Source organism: Oryx dammah, unplaced genomic scaffold (assembly GCF_014754425.2).
Source record: "Oryx dammah isolate SB20612 unplaced genomic scaffold, SCBI_Odam_1.1 HiC_scaffold_27, whole genome shotgun sequence".
In the NCBI taxonomy this organism is placed as follows: domain Eukaryota; kingdom Metazoa; phylum Chordata; class Mammalia; order Artiodactyla; family Bovidae; genus Oryx; species Oryx dammah.
Window position 1 is genome coordinate 135,615,127 of NW_024070211.1, and position 21,797 is coordinate 135,636,923.

The 21,797-nt window shown below is 40.8% G+C and overlaps 1 protein-coding gene across 1 annotated transcript in view; it reads left to right on the forward strand.

Moving 5' to 3' along the window:
• The window catches only part of OCA2 (OCA2 melanosomal transmembrane protein), a 361,910-nt gene that overhangs the window by 64,819 nt on the left and 275,294 nt on the right, over positions 1 to 21,797 (forward strand). Inside the window, exons 3-4 of the mRNA XM_040227913.1 lie at positions 15,780 to 15,878; positions 18,320 to 18,508. Coding sequence (XP_040083847.1) covers positions 15,780 to 15,878; positions 18,320 to 18,508 — 288 coding nt within the window. The remainder of the gene's footprint in view (positions 1 to 15,779; positions 15,879 to 18,319; positions 18,509 to 21,797) is intronic.

Sequence of the window (21,797 nt, forward strand, 5' to 3'; positions counted from 1 at the left end):
TCCTCTGCAGTTTTAAAGAATAGTTTGAGAGGATAGATGTTAATGCTTCCTTAAATGTTTGGTAGAATTAGCCTGTGAAGCCATCTGGTCATGGGGTTTTGTTTTTTGGGAGTTTTAAAAAATTACTAAATCAGTTTCATATACTGATAATTTATCTGTTCATATTTCTTATTCACTCAGTATTTGGAGATTGTGCACTTATAGGAATTTGTCCATTTCTTCTAGGTTGTTCATTTCATTGTTTGTAGTAATCTCTTATGATCTTCTGTATTTCTATCACTTCTCCTTTTCTCATTTCTGATTTTATTGACTTTGGCCCTCTCTTTGTTTTCTTGATAAGTTTGGCTAAAGGTTTGTCAATTTTGTTTATTTTTCAAAGAAGTGGTTCTTAATTTCATTGATCTTTTTATTGGCTTATTTTGGTTTTATTTCATTTATTTCTGCATTGATTTTTATTATTTCCTTCCTTTTACTAACATTGGGTTTTGTTCATATTTTTCTAGTTCCATTAAGCATAAGCTTATATTGTTTATTTGGGACTTTTCTGCTATACTGAAGTAGGCATCTCTCTTTATAAACTTCACTCTTAGAATGGCTTTTGCTGCATCTCATGGATATTGGATCATTGTGTTTCTGTTTTCATTTGTCTCCAGGTATTTTTTTATTTGCTCTTTGATGTTTTCAGTGATCCATTGCTTATTTAGTAACATATTGGTTAGTTTCTATGTGTTTTATTTCTTGCAGGTTTTTTGTTCTTTTTCTCCTTGTAGTTGATTTCTAGTCTCATAGAGTTGTGGTTGGCAAAGATGATTTCAGTCTTCTTACATTTATTGAAATTGTTTTGTGACCTAGCATATGAGCTATCCTGGAGAAAGTCCCATGTGCACTTGAAAAGAATGTATATCCTGGTGCTTTGGGATGGAATGTCCTATGGATATCTATTAAGTCCATTTGGTTTAATATGTTATTTAAGGCCAGCATTTCTTTATTGATAATCTGTCTGGATGGTCTGTCCATTGATCTAAGTGGGGTGTTAATGTTCTCTAGTATTATTGTGTTACTGTCAGTATCTTCCTTTATATCTGTTAATATTTGATGTATGTATTCAGGCAACCTTATGTTGAATGCATATATATTTACAATTGCTGCATTTTCTTCTTGGGTTAATTCCTTGATCATTATGTAATATCATTCTTTGTCTTTTATGACAGCTCTTTGTTTTAAAGTTTATTTTGTTTAAGTTTTCCTACCTTGGTTTTCTTTTTGTTTCCATTTGCATAAGATACTTTTTTCCTGTTCCCTTTCAGTCTGTGTGTGTCTTTAGAAATGAGTCTCTGGTAGGCAGAATATATATGGGTCTTGTTTTAATATACATTCAGGCTCTTTACATTCTTAGATTAGAACATTTAATGCATTTATCTTTAAGTAGTTATTGATAGGCATGTACTTATTACACTTTTATGATATTAATTGTTTTGGGGTCATTTTTGTGGTTCTTTTTGTTCTTTTCTTTTTTAAAACTCTCTTTACTTTTGATCTGATGACTATCTTTGGTGTTCATGGTTTTTCTCTTTTTTGTGTATCTATTGTAGATTTTTCGTTAGAACTTGAGTTTTATATGGAGCAATCTATCTATATATACATGGTTACTTTAAGTTATTAATCTCTTAAGCTTGAATGTTTTTAACAACACTGCAGTTTTATTCCCCCCTAAACTTTTACATTTTGACATCATATTTTATATCCTTTAGCTTTGTGTATCCTTTAACTAATTTTGGACATTGATGATTTTACTACTTTTTCTTTTAAACTATTACTATCTTTATAAGTAGTTGATCTCTTACATTGTGTATATTTGCCTTTGCCAATGAGATTTATCCTTCAATAATTTTCATATTTCTAGTTGTGGCCTTTCCTTTTTTGTTTAGAGAAGTCCCTTAAATAATTCTTGTAAAGCTGGTTTGATGGTGCTGAACTCTTCTAGATTTTGCTTGTCTGTAAATTTTTTGATCTCTCCATCAGATCTGAATGAAAGCCTTGCCAGGTAGAATATTCTTGGTTGTGGTTTTTCACTTTTATCACTTTGAATATATCAAGTCATTCACTTTTGGGCCACATAGCTTCTGCTAAAAAATCAGCTGGTGGCCTTGTGTAAGTTTCCTCATACATTACTAGTTGTTTTTCCTTTGTTATTAAAATATATATATAAACATTTATTTTATTCGGAGGTTAATTACTTTACAATATTGTATTGGTTTTCCCATATATCAACATGAATCCACCACAGGTATACACGTGTTCCCCATCCTGAACCCCCCTCACTCCTCCCTCCCCATACAATCCCTCTGGGTCATCCCAGTGCAGCAGCCCCAAGCATGCAGTATCATGCATCGAACCTGGACTGGCGATTCATTTCATATATGATATTATACATGTTTCAATGTCATTCTCCCAAATCATCCCACACTCTCCCTCTCCCACAGAGTCCAAAAGACTGTTTTATACATCAGTATCTCTTTTGCTGTCTCACATCTGGGTTATCGTTACCATCTTTCTAAATTCCACATATATGCGTTAGTATACTATATTGGTATTTTTCTTTCTGGCTTACTTCACTCTGTATAATAGGCTCCAGTTTCATCCACTTCATTAGAACTGATTCAAATGTATTCTTTTTAGTGGCTGAGTAATACTCCATTGTGTGTATGTACCATAGCTTTCTTATCCATTTGTCTGCTGATGGACATCTAGGTTGTTTCCATGTCCTGGCTATTATAAACAGTGCTGCGATGAACATTGGGATACAGGTGCCTCTTTCAATTCTGGTTTCCTCGGTGTGTATGCCCAGCAGTGAGGTTGCTGGGTCATAAGGCAGTTCTACTTCCAGGTTTTTAAGAAATCTCCACACTGTTCTCCATAGTGGCTGTACTAGTTTGCATTCCCACCAACAGTGTAAGAGGGTTACCTTTTCTCTATACCCTCTCCAGCATTTATTGCTTGTAGACTTTTGGATTGCAGACATCCTGACTGGTGTGAAATGGTACCTCATTGTGGTTTTGATTTGCATTTCTCTGATAATGAGTAATGTTGAGCATCTTTTCATGTGTTTGTTAGCCACCTGTATGTCTTTTTTGGAGAAATGTCTATTTAGTTCTTTGGCCAATTTTTTGATTGGGTCGTTTATTTTTCTGGAATTGAGCTGCAGGGGTTGCTTGTATATTTTTGAGATTAGTTGTTTGTCAGTTGCTTCATTTTCTATTATTTTCTCCCATTTGGAAGGCTGTCTTTTCACCTTGCTTATAGTTTCCTTTGTTGTGCAGAAGCTTTTAAGTTCAATTAGGTCCCATTTGTTTTTTTTTTTTTTTTTGCTTTTATTTCCAATATTCTAGGCAGTGGGTCATAGAGGATCCTGCTGTGATTTATATCGGAGAGTGTTTTGCCTATGTTTTCCTCTAGGAGTTTTATAGTTTCTGGTCATAGGTTTATATCTTTAATCCATTTTGAGTTTATTTTTGTGTATGGTGTTAAAAAGTGTTCTAGTTTCATTCTTTTACAAGTGGTTGACCAGTTTTCCCAGCACCACTTGTTAAAGAGATTGTCTTTAATCCATTGTATATTCTGGCCTCCTTTGTCAAAGATAAGATGTCCAATAGGTGCGTGGATTTATCTCTGGGCTTTCTATTTTGTTCCATTGATCTATATTTCTGTCTTTGTGCCAGTACCATACTGTCTTGATGACTGTGGCTTTGTAGTAGAGCCTGAAGTCAGGCAGGTTGATTCCTCCAGTTCCATTCTTCTTTCTCAAGATTGCTTTGACTATTCAAGGTTTTTTGTATTTTATACAAATTGTGAAATTATTTGTTCTAGCTCTGTGAAAAATACTGCTGCGTGATAGGGATTACATTGAATCTATAAATTGTTTTGGGTAGTATACTCATTTTCACTATATTGATTCTTCTGATCCATGAACATGGTATATTTCTCCATCTATTAGTGTCCTCTTTGATTTCTTTAATCAGTGTTTTATAATTTTCTATATATAGGTCTTTAGTTTCTTTAGGTAGATATAGTCCTAAGTATTTTATTCTTTTCATTGCAATGGTGAATGGAATTGTTTCCTTAATTTCTCTTTCTATTTTCTCGTTATTAGTGTATAGGAATGCAAGGGATTTCTGTGTGTTGACTTTATATCCTGCAACTTTACTATAGTTATTGATTAGCTCTAGTAATTTTCTGGTGGAGTCTTTAGGGTTTTCTATGTAGAGGATCATGTCATCTGCAAACAGTGAGAGTTTTACTTCTTCTTTTCCAATTTGGATTCCTTTTATTTCTTTTCCTGCTCTGATTGCTGTGGCCAAAACTTCCAAAACTATGTTGAATAGTAATGGTGAAAGTGGGCACCCTTGTCTTTAGGGGAAATGCTTTCAATTTTTCACCGTTGAGGATATTATTTGCTGTAGGTTTGTCATATATAGCTTTTATTATGTTGAGGTATGGTCCTTCTATTCCTGCTTTCTGGAGAGTTTTTTTTTTTTTTATCATAAATGAATGTTGAAATTTGTCAAAGGCTTTCTCTGCATCTATTGAGATAATCATATGGCTTTTGTTTTTCAATTTGTTAATGTGGTGAATTACATTGATTGGTTTGCAGATATTGAAGAATCCTTGCATCCCTGGGATAAAGCCCACTTGGGCATGGTGTATGATCCTTTTAATGTGTTGTTGGATTCTGATTGCTAGAATTTTGTTGAGGATTTTTTCATCTATGTTCATCAGTGATATTGGCCTGTAGTTTTCTTTTTCTGTGGCATCTTTGTCAGGTTTTGGTATTAGGGTGATGGTGGGCTCATAGAATGAGTTTGGAAGTTTACCTTCCTCTGCAATTTTCCGGAAGAGTTTGAGTAGGATAGGTGTTAGCTCTTCTCAAAATTTTTGGTAGAATTCAGCTGTGAAGGCGTCTGGACCTGGGCTTTTGTTTGCTGGAAGATTTCTGATTACAGTTTCAATTTCCGTGCTTATGATGGGTCTGTTAAGATTTTCTATTCCTTCTTGGTTCAGTTTTGGAAAGTTGTTCTGTTTTGAAGAATTTGTCCATTTCGTCCACGTTGTCCATTTTATTGGCATATAATGGCTGATAGTAGTCTCTTATGATCCTTTGTATTTCTGTGTTGTCTGTTGTGATCTCTCCTTTTTCATTTCTAATTTTATTGATTTGATTTTTCTTCCTTTGTTTCTTGATGAGTCTGGCTAATGGTTTGTCAATTTTATTTATCCTTTCAAAGAACCAGCTTTTGGCTTTGTTGATTTTTGCTATGGCCTCCTTTGTTTCTTTTGCTTTTATTTCTGCCCTACTTTTTAAGATTTCTTTCCTTCTCCTAACCCTGGGGTTCTTCATTTCTTCCTTTTCTAGTTGCTTTAGGTGTAGAGTTAGGTTATTTATTTGACTATTGTTTCTTGAGGTATGCCTGTATTGCTATGATCTTTCCCCTTAGCACTGCTTTTACAGTGTCCCACAGGTTTTGGGTTGTTTTGTTTTCATTTTCATTCGTTTCTATGCATATTTTGATTTCTTCTGTGATTTGTTGGTTATTCAGCAGCGTGTTGTTTTCAGCCTCCATGTGTTGGAATTGTTAGTAGTTTTTCTCCTGTAATTGAGATCTAATCTTACTGCATTGTGGTCAGAAAAGATGCTTGGAATGATTTCATTTTTTTTTGAATTTACCAAGGCTAGATTTATGGCCCAGGATTTGATCTATCCTGGAGAAGGTTCCGTGTGCATTTGAGGAAAAGGTGAAATTCATTGTTTTGGGGTGAAATGTCCTATAGATATGAATTAGGTCTAACTGGTCTATTGTATTGTTTAAAGTTTGTGTTTCCTTGTTAATTTTCTGTTTCATTGATCTATCCATAGGTGTGAGTGGGGTATTAAAGTCTCCCACTATTATTGTGTTATTGTTAATTTCCCCTTTCATACTTGTTAGCATTTGTCTTACATATTGCGGTGCTCCTATGTTGGGTGCATATATATTTATAATTGTTATATCTTCTTCTTGGATTGATCCTTTATCATTATGTAGTGGCCTTCTTTGTCTCTTTTCACAGACTTTCTTTTATCTGATACGAGTATTGCTACTCCTGCATTCTTTTGGTCTCTATTTGCGTGGAATATCTTTTTCCAGCCCTTCACTTTCAGTCTGTATGTGTCCCTTGTTTTTAGGTGGGTCTCTTGTAGACAACATATATAGGGGTCTTGTTTTTGTATCCATTCAGCCAGTCTTTGTCTTTTGGTTGGGGCATTCAACCCATTTACTTTTAAGGTAATTATTGATACGTATGATCCCATTGCCATTTACTTTATTGTTTTGGGTTCGAGTTTATACACCCTTTTTGTTTTCTGTCTAGAGAATATCTTTTAGCATTTGTTGGAGAGCCGGTTTGGTGGTGCTGAATTCTCTCAGCTTTTGCTTGTCTGTAAAGTTTTTGATTTCTCCTTCATATTTGAATGATATCCTTGCTGGGTACAGTAATCTGGGCTGTAGGTTATTTTCTTTCATCACTGTAAGTATGTCTTGCCATTCCCTCCTGACTTGAAGAGTTTCTATTGAAAGATCAGCTGTTATCCTTATGGGCATCTCCTTGCATGTTATTTGTTGTTTTTCCCTTGCTGCTTTTAATATTTGTTCTTTGTGTTTTATCTTTGTTAATTTGATTAATATGTGTCTTGGGGTGTTTCACCTTGGGACTCTCTTGGTTTCTTGGACTTGGGTGATTATTTCCTTCCCCATTTTAGGTAATTTTTCAACTATTATCTCTTCAAGTATTTTCTCATGGTCTTTCTTTTTGTCTTCTTCTTCTAGGACTCCTATGATTCGAATGTTGGGGTGTTTAACTCTGTCCTGGAGGTCTCTGAGATTGTCCTCATTTATTTTAATTAGTTTTTCTTTTCTCCTCTCTGATTCATTTATTTATACCATTCTATCTTCTAATTCACTAATCCTATCTTCTGCCTCTGTTATTCTAGTATTTGTTGCCTCCAGAGTGTTTTTGATCTCATTTATTGCATTATTCATTATCTATTGACTCTTTTTTATTTCTTCTAGGTCTTTGTTAAACCTTTCTTGCATCTTCTCAATCCTTGTCTCCAGGCTATTTATCTGTGATTCCATTTTGATTTCAAGATTTTGGATCATTTTCACTATCATTATTTGGACTTCTTTTTATCAGGTAGATTTCCTATCTCTTCCTCTTTTTTTTTGGTTTGGTGGGCATTTCTCCTGTTCCTTTACCTGCTGGGTATTCCTCTGTCTCTTCATCTTGTTTATATTTCTGAGTTTGGGGTGTCTTTTCTGTATTCTGGCAGTTTGTGGAGCTCTCTTTATTGTGGAGTTTCCTCACTGTGGGTGGGGTTGTACAGGTGGCTTGTCAAGGTTTCTTGGTTAGGGAAGCTTGTGTAGGTGTTCTTTTGGGTGGAGCTGGATTTCTCCTCTCTGGAGTGCAATGAAGTGTCCAGTAATGAGTTATGAGATGTCAATGGTTTTGGAGTAACTTTGGGCAGCTTGTATATTGGAGCTCAGGGCTGTGTTCCTGTGTGGCTGGAGAATTTACATGGTATGTCTTGCTCTGGAACTTACTGGGCCTTGGGTGGTGCTTGGTTTCAGTGTAGGTATGGAGGCATTTGATGAGCTCCTGTCAATTAATGTTCCCTGGAGACAGGAGTTCTCTGGTGTTCTCAGGGTTTGGACTTAAGCCTTCTGCTTCTGGTTTTCAATCTTATTTTTACAGTAGTTTCAAGACTTCTCCTTCTATACAGCACCATTGATAAAACATCTAGGTTAAAGATGAAGAGTTTCTCCACAATGAAGGACACCCAGAGAGGTTCACAGAAATACATGGACAAGAGAAGAAGGAAGAGGGAGTTAGAGGTGACCTGAATGAGATGAGGTGGAATCAATAGAGGAGAGAGCAAGTTAGCCAGTAATCACTTCCTTATGTGCACTCCACAGCTGGACCACTGAGAGATGTTCACGGAGTTATACAGAGAAGAGAAGAGGGATGAAGGAGACAGAAGTGGCCAGGAGAATAAAAGGGGGGAATCAAAAGGAGAGATATCTAGCCAGCAATCAGTTCCTTAAGTGTTCTCCACCATCTGGAACACACAGAAATTCACAGAGTTGGTTAGAGAAGAGAGGGGCTAGGGAGGAGACACAGGCGACCGGGTGGAGAAAAAGGAGAGTGAAAAGGGGGAGAGAGCAGTCAAGCCAGTAATCTTGCTCCCAAGTAAAAATGGGTAGTGAAGACTGGGTTCTTAAAGGTACAAAGTTGATAACAAATACCAAAAAGCAAAGATTAAAAATCTAGAGTAGGGTTTGGAATTTCAAGAATACAATATGAAAGAAAAGAAGAAAAAAAGAGAAAAAAGTCACAAACATTATAATATATATATGTATATATATAAAGCTTGCTTTTAAAAATTAGGGTCTTTTTTTTTGCAAAGTAATAGTAGGTTATAAAAGTGAAAATTAAAGGAATAATAGAGGACTTAAAAATTAAAAAAAAATTAAAAAAAAGAATGATCATAAAAATAGTAAAAATATATCTAGGACTTTCTCTGGTGTTTTTGTGGGTATTGTGGGGTCAGTTCATTTTCGGATAGTTTCTCAGTCTGACATATTTCTCAAGATCTATAGGCCCTTTCCTATGTAGTCGGTACTAACGACAGGGTTTTAATCTGTTGCACCTGTCACTTCCAAGGCAGTTCCCTCTGTTTTAGCTTCTTCTGTTTGCTGGCCTCTTCAGTGTCTGATTTCTGCCCTGACACAAAGGGGGCGGTGGTGGACACTTTTTTAAGGCTCACTTATTCAGTCGCACTGTGGGGAGGGAGGGATGCTGCAAACAAATAACACTGGTGTGTGCTCGCAGTGCCTCAGCCACACTGGGCCTGCCCCCGCTCACAGGATGTGTACCCTCCCTGCCCACACTGCTCAGGCTCTAGGTTGCTCCACCGGGAACCATCCGAGGCCAGCCCTGGGCTGCATGCACCTCCCAGGTATAAGCCGCTCAGGTTCAGGCACTTGGGTAGTCCCCAGAGGCACAGACTCGGTTGGACCTGCGTTTTGTGCCCTTCCCAGGTCCAAGCAGCTCAGGTGATGAGGTGTTTGGCAAGTGCGGTCGCTGCGACTTATCACCTCCCCTGGTCTTGCCACTTGGTTTTCTGTGTACAACTAGTGCACCTTCTCAGGAGGATGTTGACCATCCAGAACCCCAGGAAGTCTTAGTTAGCAAAGAAGCCTGCTTGCAGTTTTGTAGATAATGTCTCTCTGGTGCTGCGATTGCCTGCTTCCAGCTCTGGCTGCCTGTCACCAGAGGGGCATGGTCTGCAGCCGGGTATCTCTGTTCAGTCCTTTGTTCTGTGTGTGGGCCTGGTGGTATCTTAGGTTAGGGCTGGCTTTTCACGTGGTAGTTATCCCACCGTCTGGTTTGCTAGCCCAAGCTAGTTCACTCAGATTGCGCTTGGGGCATTCATGCCAGATCCTTACTCTAAGCAATGCAGCCCATGCCTCCCTGCCCAGGCTCCGCTTGCTAGTGGCAGGTGCAGGTGTCTGCGCTGCTTCTCCACTGGGGGAGTTACCATTGGGCTCATAGTCTGTGGGTTTAAATTATTTATTTATTTTTCCTCCCTGTTATGTTGCCCTCTGTGCTTCCAAGGCTCGCCACAGACTCAGCAGTGACAGTTTCCTGATGTTTGGAAACTTCTCTCTTTTTTAAGACTTCCTTCCCAGGATGGAGCTCCGTCCCTACCTCTTTTCTCTCTCTCTTTCTCTCTTTTTTTTTTTTGTCTTTTATATTTTTTCCTACCTCCTTTCAAAAACAATGGTTCACTTTTCTGGGTGCCTGATGTCCTCTGCCAGCATTCAGAAGTTGTTTTGTGGAATTTACTCAGAGTTTAAATGTTCTTTTGATAACTTTGTGAGGGAGAAAGTGGTCTCCCTGTCCTATATCTCTGCCATCTTAGGACCATCTCTCCTTTGCTATTTTTAATATTCTCTACTCATCTTTAATTTTTGTCATTTTAATTACAATGTGTCTTGGTGTGGATCTCTTTGGGTTGATCCTATTTGGAACTTTCTGGGCTTCTTGGACTTGAATGTCTGTTTCCTTTTCCAGGTTAGAAATGTTTTCAATTACTGTGTCTTCAAATAAGTTCTCTGCCACTTTCTCTCTCCTTCTTCTTTGAATCCTTTAATGTGTAAGTTAGTATGTTGATGCTGTCCCAGAAGTCTCTCCATTTTAATAATTCTTTTTTCTTTTTTCTATTCAGCTTGCATGATTCTCACTACTCCTTCAGTTCACTGATCTGCCCCTCTGTATCACCTAATATACTCTAAATTTCTTTTGGTGTATTTTTGTTTACATTATCCTTCAATTCTGGTTTTTTTTTTTATAATTTCTGTTTTTCTTAAACTTCTCGCTGTGTTCATCCATTCTTCTAAATTTGTTGAGTGTGTTTATGGTCATTTTCATGGAAACTATATTAGGTAGATTGGTTATCTCCACTTTGCTTTGTTCTTCTGGTGTTTTATCTTGTTCCATCATTTTGGAGTATGTTCCTCTGTTATTTCATTTTTCTTAATTCTATATTTTTATTTCAAAACATTAAGTGGAATACTTATACTTTTGTGTCTTAGAGAAGTAGCTTTATGTAGGAGATATGCTTATGTGTCCCAGAAGTCTACTCTTTCTGGTCTCCAGAGCCAAATGCACTAGGATGCTCCCGGTGTGGGCTGTGTGGGTCCTTCTGTTGTGATGAGATGAGTACCATGGTTGGTCTGGTAGGTGTGATTGGCCTCTGGTCTGCTGATTTCCAGGCCCTGCCCTGGGAGTTGATGGGTGTAGCTGGGTCACAAGGTAAATGACTGAAGAGCTCCAAAGTGTCTCAGGGCTGGTGCTGCAACCACTGCTGCTTCTGCTGCTGCCAAAGCCACAGAGTTGAGCCAAAGAAAGAGTTGGAGTATTTGGATGAAGATATGGGATTTGGTCTCTTTAACTAATCATCAAAAAGCAATCAATTTAGCCAGTTTATTTGTGAAACAAGAAATTAAAGACTAACTTCTCTTTTAAAAAAAGATGAAAGATCCTGGATCTTTGATGGCTGGTCTGGGCTAATGGGGCTAGTGGAGCTAGTGTTATTTTGCTGGTGGGTGGCACTTATGTCTAGGGAGTCCCAGGGCTAGTGCTGGACTGCTAGTAGGTAGACCAGGGTGCTGGAATCTTTGGTTCTAGGAGCCTGGGGGTCCCAGAGTTGGTGTCAGTCCACTGGTGGGCCAAGCTGAATCCTGCGGTCTCTGGCTAGAGTCTAGAGTTTTTCAGAGCTGGTGCTAGCTCTCTGTTATGTGCATGTGAAGTGTGTGCATGCTCAGTTATGTCCAACTCTTTGCAACCCTGTGGACTATAACCTGCCAGGCTCCTCTGCCCTTGAAATTTTCCAGGCAAGAATGCTGGAGTGGGTTGCCATTTCCTACTCTAGAGAATCTTCTTGACCCAGAGATTGAGCTCATGCCTATGTCTACCACACACTTGCTGTGACCAAGCGAGTACCCCATGATGTGAGGTACATAAACGATCTCAACTATTACATAGTCAGTTCACTTCAGTCTCTCAGTGGTGTCTGACTCTTTGTGACCCCATGAACTGCAGCATGCCAGGGCTCCCTGTCCATCACCAGCTCCTGGAGTCCACCCAAACCCATGTCCATCGAGTCAGTGATGCCATCCAACCATCTCATCCTCTGTCGTCCCCTTCTCCTCCTGCCCTCAATCTTTCCCAGCATCAGGGTCTTTTCCAATGAGTCAGCATAGTCACCATTTACAAAACATGGGGTGAAAGCCTGAACAAGCCATCTTGGCCAATTTGCTCTCGCCTCACATTCTATGTGCAGTCCATCTCCTGTGATGTCCCCTAGGCAAGTAACACTGACCCTTGGATTTATATCTTGCTACTGCAGTAACTACAACAACAATCAGTTACACCCCCAATACAAAACAAAACACAATGCCAGGTATCACCTGGAACTTATGTTGACGTCCTTGCCCTCATGGGGCTAGAAAAGCCAGTCACCACATGTGGAGCACCTTTATGTTGCATGGCCAGGTCCAGTCCACCATCTTTCCTTGTGAAATTGCAGGAAAGCCTCTACAGGGGCAACTCCACTCCTGCAGAATTTTATTAAGGACTCATACAACCCCCTACAGGTGCCATACCAACTGCTTCAAGGAGGAGATTTTTGTGGCATTCACAGCCCACCCAAAGATTCCAAATACTTTCACACTGTTATAAATCTGCAAGAGAATCAGAGGGTAGTAGCACATCACAGCACACAGCCTTTACAGTACACAGTCCTACTAAACCTATATCACAGGACACAGCATTGACAGCACACTGTTCTACTAAACCTTCATCACAGGACACAGCCTTTACAGCACACTGTTCTACATAAGACACAGACTTTATAGTACAATGTTTTACTAAACCTACATCACAGCACACAGCCTTTACAGCACATTGTTCTACTAAGCCTACATCACAGGACACAGCCTGTACAGTACACTGATCTATTAAACATACATCACAGCACACAGCCTTTACAGCACACTGTTCTCCTAACCCTACATCACAGGACAAAGCCTTTACAGTGCAGTGTTCTGCTAAACCTACATCACAGCACACAGCTTTTACAGTACACTGTTCTACGAAACCTACATCACAGGACAGCCTGTACAGCACAGGGTTCTACTAAACTTACATCACAGCACACAGCCTGTACACTACACCATTCTATGAAACCTATATCACAGGATACAGCCTTTACAATACACTGTTCTACCAAACCTACATCACAGCACACAGCCTTTACAGCACACTGTTCTAATAAACCTACATCACAGGACTCAATTTGTACAGCACAGTGTTCTACTAAACCCACATCACAGCACACAGCCTGTACAGTACACTGTTCTCCTTAAACTTACATCACAGGACACAGTCTTTACAGCACACTGTTCTACTAAACCTACATCACAGGACACAGTGGTTACGGTACGCTGTTCTACTAAACCTACATCACAAGACATAGCCTGTACAGCACAGGGTTTCTACTAAACCTACAGCACACAGCCTGTACAGTACACTGTTCTACTAAACCTATGTGACAGGACACCACCGTTACAGTAAACTGTTCTACTAAACCTACATCACAGGACACAGCCTTTACAGCACAGTGTTACTAAACCTACATCACAGCACACAGCCAGTACAGTACACTGTTCTCCTTAAACTTACATCATAGGACACAGTCTTTACAGCACACTGTTCTACTAAACCTACATCGCAGGACACAGTGGTTATGGTATGCTGTTCTACTAAACCTACATCACAAGACATAGACTGTACAGCACAGGGTTTCTACTAAACCTACAGCACACAGCCTGTACAGTACACTGTTCTATTAAACCTATCACAGGTCACAGCCATTAGAGCACATGGTTTACTAAATTTACCTCACAAGACACAGCCATTACAGTACACTGTTCTACTAAATGTATATTACAGGACACAGCCTTTACAATACACTGTTCTACTAAACCTACATCACAGGACACAGCTGTTACGGTACACTGTTCTACTAAACCTACCTCACAGGACACAGGCTTTACAGTACACTGTTCTAGTAAACCTACATCACAGGACACAGCCTTTAGAGTACACTGTTCTAGTAAACCTACCTTACAGGACACAGCGGTTACAGCACAGTGTTCTACTAAACCTACTTCACATCTAACAGCCGTTACAGTACACTGTCGTACAAACCTACATCACAGCACACAACCCTTATAGTACACTGTTCTACTAAATCTACATCACAGGACAAGTCTTTACAGTACACTGTTCTATTAAACCTACATCACAAGACACAGACTTTACAGTACACTGTTGTACAAAACCTACATCACAGGACACAGGATTTACAGCACAGTGTTCTACTAGACCTACTCACAGGACACAGCTGTTACAGTACACTGTTCTACTAGACCTACTCACAGGACACAGCTGTTACAGTACACTGTTCTACTAGACCTACGTCACAGGACACAGCTGTTACAGTACACTGTTCTACTAAAGCTACATCACAGGACATGTACAGTACACTGTTCTAGTAAGCCTACATCACAGGACACAGCCTTTACAGTACACTGTTGTACTAAACCTACAATACAGGATACAGGCTTTACAGTACACTGTTCTCCTAAACCTACACCACAGGACACAGCCTTTACAGTACAATATCTAAACCTACATCACAGGACACAGCCTTGACAGAATGCTCTTCTACTAAACCTACATGACAACACACAGCCTTTACAGTACACTGTTCTACCAACCTACATCACAGGATACAGCCTGTACAGTACACTGATTTACTAAACCTACATCACAGCACACAGCCTTTATTGCACACTGTTCTCCTAACCCTACATGATAGGACACAGCCTTTATCGTACACTGTTCCACTAAACCTCCATCACAGGAGACAGCCTTGACCGTATACTCTTCTACATAAGACACAGCCTTTACAGTATACCTCTGTACTTTTTGCATCCTCATAAACTGGATGGGACTCCTGCCAGCTCGGGCCTCCTTTGGGAGTCTTTTGACTTTCAAAATGGCATCTTGTATGCCATCCCTCTACTTCTCTCAATAAGGACCCACAAAACCCCAACAGATGCTGGGCCCATCCCTGTGTCCCAAAGTCACAAAAGCCATGTTGCCAAGTGTTCCTGATGCATTTGCCAAAACTGTTTACTCAAATCGGCCAACTCTGCCTGAGTATATGGTTGAACTCCCATTTGCCGAACAAGGCGGCATGGACTGTCACTGGCACCGTGGGGTGGATTTTCCTGACTGTCCTGAAGGTGAATATGAATTGTGCCCTATGCAATGCTGAGCCAGTGCTCAATGTGCAAAGACACTTGTAAGAACTAGAGCAATGTATATTGGCACTACAGCAAGAACCCCCTGGCTCTGAAGAACCCAGCATCTCTGACAGAGAGGCAGTAAGTGACAGAGATGATGAACGTTATGAGACTTTGGACCTCTGCTTGGCAGTGAGACCCATTATGCAGCAGAAAGTGAAGCACAGCAGTGTTCTCTCATGGCTGGTGCAGCAGCCGTAGCAGGAGACATGCTATATTCTCTCCTCTTGTGCCTGACATAATGGACAGAGCCATGACGCAGCACTAGTATGTTACTGCCTTCTAGGTGGAGCTCATGTATATGCACACTGCTGTGGTCTGGCGGTCATCCTCAAGGGGCCCCCAGTGTGACTGGTTCATGACATATCGACCATATACTCTGGCAGAGTTGGTCAACTTGGGTAAGCAGTTTTGGCAAATATGCTGGGAACCCTTGGCAACATGGCTTTTGTGAGGAAAAACTGCACAGAATGGCAAACATGACTGGACTCTATTATAACACTAAACTGAGCCTGAAAGTATTGACCCCACAGCATCTAGTCTGTGTGAATTTCTGTTTGTATTTCTAGTGTGGTTTAGCCTGGGGTGGAAAATTGTCTCTAATTATCTTAAGCTCCAACTTTTTACAATTCAGATATAACATGTGAAGTTTACCACTGATTCTCGGGGCACATTCTTGGATCTAGCTGTAACCACCAGTGAACACATCCTTCAGTTTTTGTTAATGATCCCTTCCTTCACTGTGTCTTTCAGGTCTCACCCTCCTTTCTCCCAAGTCTTCAGCTCCAGGTCTAAAGACCCCTGCTTTACAGAAAACACTCCTTTGCTGAGGAATTCCTCACAAGAAAAAGGGTGAGGTTTTTTTTTTCTTTCTTTCTTATAAAATTAAGAAATCTCTGAGCATTACCCTTATGCTCATTACACTCATGCTGGAGAATAAGATTAGCTTTTACCTGACATGTTTGGTCTCTGCTAGATCCTTGTCAATTCAATGTGTGTTCATGGTTCTAGTAGTTGTATTCTGTGGCTTATGAATTTCCAAATAACCTTGAGCATAACCCTGCCATGAGTGCATAGCATATATACACTCATCCATGCACATAGCTCTGACAGGCTGTCTTGAGAGGTCAGGGCTTCTCAACTGGGGCTGAGGTTGGCGCTGTCAGGAGAGATTTCTGTTGTCACAAATGGGGAAGCAGTACTACTAGCATTTATGGTAGAGGGCAGGAATGCTGCTAAACACTGCAATGCACAGAACACCTCCCCACAATAAAGAATTATCTAACTCAAATGTCAATAATTATTAAGTTGAAAATGTATGATTTGAAAGAAAACTCTACTTCTTATAAATTCCTTTTGAGGATAAACCTGCCTGGTTCTGAAACCAATAAGCAGAGTTGCTCTGTAGGATGAGTTACAGACTGTCTCCCTTAGGGTGAAGAACCCTAACTCAGACCTCCAATTCATCTCCTCTTCCTTATGCAGGCAAACTTCCAGAAACCTGAGTCACCTCGTTGGTGTTCTCTGATTGCTCACACATTACAATCTTGGGACATTGTCCTGGACCTTCTTTTCTTGCCCACTGACCCTTGCACTCAGCCTCCCTCCCACAGCCTCTGAAGAACTTCCCACCTTCTCCCTAGCTCTTTCTATAACTGTTTGGCAGCCTTCACCATTTAGGTTGCATCAGAATTTGAGGGTGCTCATATGCCATGTGGGTTCTTGGTCTCACCGTCCAAAGATTGAAGTTCATGGGAACTTGATAGGGTGTAGGAATCTTGACCGTCACCTTCCAATGCAGAGCCAATCTGGCTTCTTCCAAAAAACTCTTGATGACAAGCTGTGTTTCCCTGAAAATGTTCCCACTGAGTCCATTTTATGAGAGGGAACTCCTCTCTTCCTTGGTTTTCCAGGCCAGGCCCACTCAAGTTTAAGGGGGCTCAAATGTCCCCTCCTTTGTAAAACTTTGGTTCCTCCACAGCTCATTCAAGAGTCAATGCTCCTTCTTTGCTCTCAAACACCAAATTCATGTCCTGACTTTGGAACTTGTCCTTGTGTTATCCATGATTATGCCTGCCAGGCTGAGTCCTTTTCATCCTATCCCAGCACCTAGCAAGGCCTCTGTCACCGGGGAGATAACAACTCTCATCTCTCCTAATGAGTAACTTTGAAAACGAACACTTCACCCATCTATTCCCTTTAAGGCTTTCCTTTGAATTACCTGGTAAACTGTTAAAGCCTGAGACATTTTCAACTCATGATTCTCTAGAGAACCAAGAACTCAAGAACTCAAGCTTTTATCCTGGGCTTGGAACACAGAGGCCTTGGGATGCTGAGCTCTGTCTCACATCACAGTTCAGAAGCACAATATGGATATTACATATGGGTTTCACATAGCCTAGTTTGCATCTTTGAGCTTCTTCTTATGAATAAAACTTTTGTTGTTGTTGTTGTGAACAAGTCCTAAAGCAGTGATAAGGGTTCAGGAGAATCACAATGCCCAATTGAGCTAACTGGGTTTGAGAGGCATAACATAATAGATTGTAGATTGTGGCTATTGTGTCAGTATTGCCATCCCACAAGTATTCCATGCAATACAGGAAATTCTGAGCTTTGGAGCAGCCTTACTAGAGACAAGTGCTGGCTGAGAATCTGTGCTGAAGGAATTGTTCAGAAACTCAAGGATTCAATAAAAGTTAACAATGCATCCACATGTAATTTTGATAAAAATTTATGATCCCCCTTGATCCATCCTTCTAGATAGAGGTCTTGTTCTTGGGTCCATCTAATCCAGCACTGATGTTCCTCATTCCTGCTCATGTAGATGTTGGGCAGGAAAACAACATAGACAATCTTCTCTACAGCTCCATTACAGAAAGATGCCTAGTACAGAGGAGGGAAGGCTTACATCATTCATTGTGCTTCAGAACGAGTATAACAGAACCAGGTGTTGAGAACTCCAGCACAGTCAAAGAGAAAGCAAAAACTGAAATGTACTAGAGGTGGTCTGAGCCAGAAAAAGGTTTACTGGAAAATTCCAAAATCAGAACAAGCTGATGTTTCTTGAAGGGCCACAGTTTATTTTGAAGATTGTGTGACCCCAGAAGATTTCCCTGAAGTCAAGGGTCTGTGACGTCAAGAAAGATATATTCCCACCAGTTTGACAGTATTACAGTGTTTATGGCCCTTTTAAAAACCAGGGTTGATTTCACATTTTAGGCTCACCTTTGAGATGAACTGTTTTGGAGATGCTACTGTTGCTGTGAAAATAACCACAAAGCCTCAATTTCCAGGTCATGGTGCACTCCTGTTTGCCACCCAGAGTTCATTACTGGTGAAGAATCTTGGGAGGACAGCTCAACTGAGTGGGAGGGAAGATCCCTGCTAAGCAGAGAATTGGCAGGTTCCTCTGAATCTGCCTCCTTAGAGAAGGGGGAGCTTCTGGACAGTGCTCACATCAGGTTCCGTCTTGCCAAGCTGAGGTATGATGACTTGGAGCGCCACCACTGGCATGGGGGTGGTGGTCACACAGCGCATGCCCTGGGACTGGGCTGGGACAGGGAAGTGGGTCTTGCCCTCAGGACGTCCTTCCCAAGGACAGGGTGGAGGTGAGGAAGAAGGCTAAGTGGTACTTTCCTGGAAAGTAGTCTGCTTTTCCTTCAGGCCTTGGAAGACAGATAAGGGCACATTTGAACCAGCATGGAGCTTTTAAGAATGCAGGAAAACCTAATTATGGACCTTGATGACTAACATCCCATACTCCTTTCTGTTGTGTGGCTGGGGTCTTCACGTCCATGAGGGTTTGCAGATGAGAACAGTCCCCGTGGTGTTCTAGAAGCTGATATTATCATTTATAATCAGTGACTAAGGTTTCTGCACATGCAGCAGAGTGTTTTTAGGGCTGTCTCCCTGATCCTGTTTGTGACACCAATTGTCTTGCTGAATCTCACTATGTGTACTGTTCACTGAACCCATAGTAGGCAAGGCACGAGCTAAGAGGCTGGAAGAAAATGTGAAGAGCTGTAGGAAAGGCATCTCCTGGCTGGCACAGCAGCCATAGCAGCAGACATTACATAACTGCACACAACCATTCAGGGCTTTTCCAGGTGAAGCTTATACATATTTCCAGAACAAAAGTAGCCCATAGCCAAGCGAGTACCATGTGAGGCTTTGTGCAGTGCTCTAAGTGATCTCAGCTGTTACATACCCATGCAAAGCCATTGTTTACAGAACATGGGGTGAGAGGGTGTGAGAGCATGGGACGAGAGACTGGTGCCATCTTGTGAATTTCCTCACAAGGGGCAAGGAATTGGGTGGGTCTGAGAGAGGCCAAGCCCTCCATGCATATGTAGGAGGGCACAGCGCACACATGCATGGGGGATGTGAGGGCATTTCGCAGGACCACCCGCAGGGGTCAGAGGAGGGGTACTCTCCTTGCTTTGTGTGCTGGGGCTTCTGCATGAGCATTCACTTGAAAGAAGTGTTCTATTGAAAACCATGTGTTTGAAAGTGGCATTTTTAGAGACAGAATGAGGCTTCTGGACCAGGACCACCAAGGTCCCTATTCTGTATCTGCGCAGAGGTAGCTGAGGAACCAGCAGGGGCCAGGCATGTGCATGCAACTGTCTCCTTACTGCCTGGCATTCCCTTTGCTCCACAGCCTTCTGTGGCTTCCACTAAGATGATCTCTGCAGAAACTCATGGATAGGTGAGAGGACACCGTGAAGCTGTCAAATATTAGTGTGATTACTTCTCTACATAAGGGGGCCCATCTTTTCTGAAGCTGTTAGAAGGGCTGATTAGAAGTGTACTTGCCTGCATCCCAAAGTATATCTGTCTTTAGCCAGAGAGGCCCACTCTCAGTTGTCCTGTTGATGTTACAGGCAATCCTGAGAGGTAGATAAAGGACGGTACCTCGGAGAGAGTAAGAATTTTGCTTGAGGTCATGCATGGGCTTCCCTTGTGGCCCAGTTGGTAAAGAATCCACCCGCAATGTGGGAGACCTGGGTTTGATCCCTGGGTTGAGAAGATAACCTTCTTGCCTGGAGAATTCCATGCACTGTATAGTCCATGGGGTCACAAAGAGTCAAACACGACTGAGTGTCTTTCACTTTCACTTTCATGCAGGTTTTTAAGAGAAGCAGAGGGGTAGGGGCAGGAATGTGACCCCAGGTCCCCCACCAGTGCTTGACCATAGAGATGTTTTTTCGACCATGCCTCCTGATAGGGATAGAGTGAAGGGACAATGTAGGTAATTAAATCCCACTTGGGGAATTTAAGTATTGACAGTATTACAGTGTTTAATAGTGGAAAAAATGTGAGAGACTCTTGTACTTTAATGATTACTCAAGAAAGCATGTTTGCTTAACCACAAAACCAAAACCTAGCAGACCTTTTTAGCAACAAACCGTGCAACAGAAGCACAAGACATGCCTCAAAACAAAACAATGGTGGCATGAGACACCATCCTGCCTAGTGAGTTCAATAACATGCTCTCTGCACACATAAAAAAATAATAATTTGTGAACTTAGCTTGATCATATAGGGAAAAGAAAAAATCCCCTGCTCAACCTGGAGGAGGATGGTGGAAGCTTGACATTTACTCAAGAAAGGCAAAGATGTCTTCTCCCCTTCCCCACTTTATCTTTGATTATAAAACTGTGGCCCACTGAGTTTTCAGGATGTGACACTGCCTCACCCACTCACTTATAAGCCTCACAAATGTCCTATTCCAATAAATCACTTCTATCTATTACTTTATCTCTCGCTGAATTCTTTCTGCACTGCGACATAAAGGACCAGGAGCTCTTTGGAGCCCCCTGAAAAGACACCTAACGGTTTCACTTCTAGCCATGTGTAGTTTCTTTACCATGACTGGTCTTAGCTATAGGTGTGGTAAATATTCAGCCAGTTTAATCTGCTTTAAAATCATTTGAATTATGTGAAAGCATGTGAACAGGTTCCTGGTCCCCGTCGTTCACCATGATGGTAAGCCCTGATACTGTTTACACCCTTCTCCAGCATGCTGGCTCACAACTCCAGAGGATGCGAGGTTCTTCAAATATCCTGTGGCATGGAAAATAAGATCAGTACATTTAAGCCTTTACATTCAGTAGTTGTTTTATTTTCTATGATTCATAGAGTAGTTGCCTCAAACTTTCCACTTAACTAAAGATTTAGTGACATTCTTTTTAACATGCCTAGAAAGTACTATACATTATTGTTGAAACTTGTAAAAGCTATTTTGGATGGTCAGCTCTGCTGTATGTGTCAGTTATGTAGAAAGACATTTGTGTTTAGGATAGTTCAATTAATGCTTTATGCTTTGAAAAGAAATATTTTTTATTCCCATTTGAATAGGAACTATTGATGATAATTTGGAAGCATGATATGATTATTCATCAGATTCATTAAATCTATAAGAATGAAGAACAAGGTTTTGTTATTTTGAAAGGATCAGAAATATTTTGAGAAAGATGTCCCAATATAGACTTTCTTCTTTCATTCTACAAACATATGTCAAACACAGGCTGTATACCAGCACCCTATCTTTGGCAGCGGCTGAGCACAAATACCCCAGTGCCTGCCCTGGGGAAGCAACCAAGGGAAAGCACCCTCCAGCAACTGGGCAGTGATAATATCTTCAAGAGATGGGGTCTGGTGGGCCCTGAGGAGGTGAAAGGAGTAGAGATAAGCCTGGAGTGGCTGCCAGGACCATAATTGCCCAAACGCCTGAGGGTCACAATTAAGAAGTGTGTAATGATGACTATC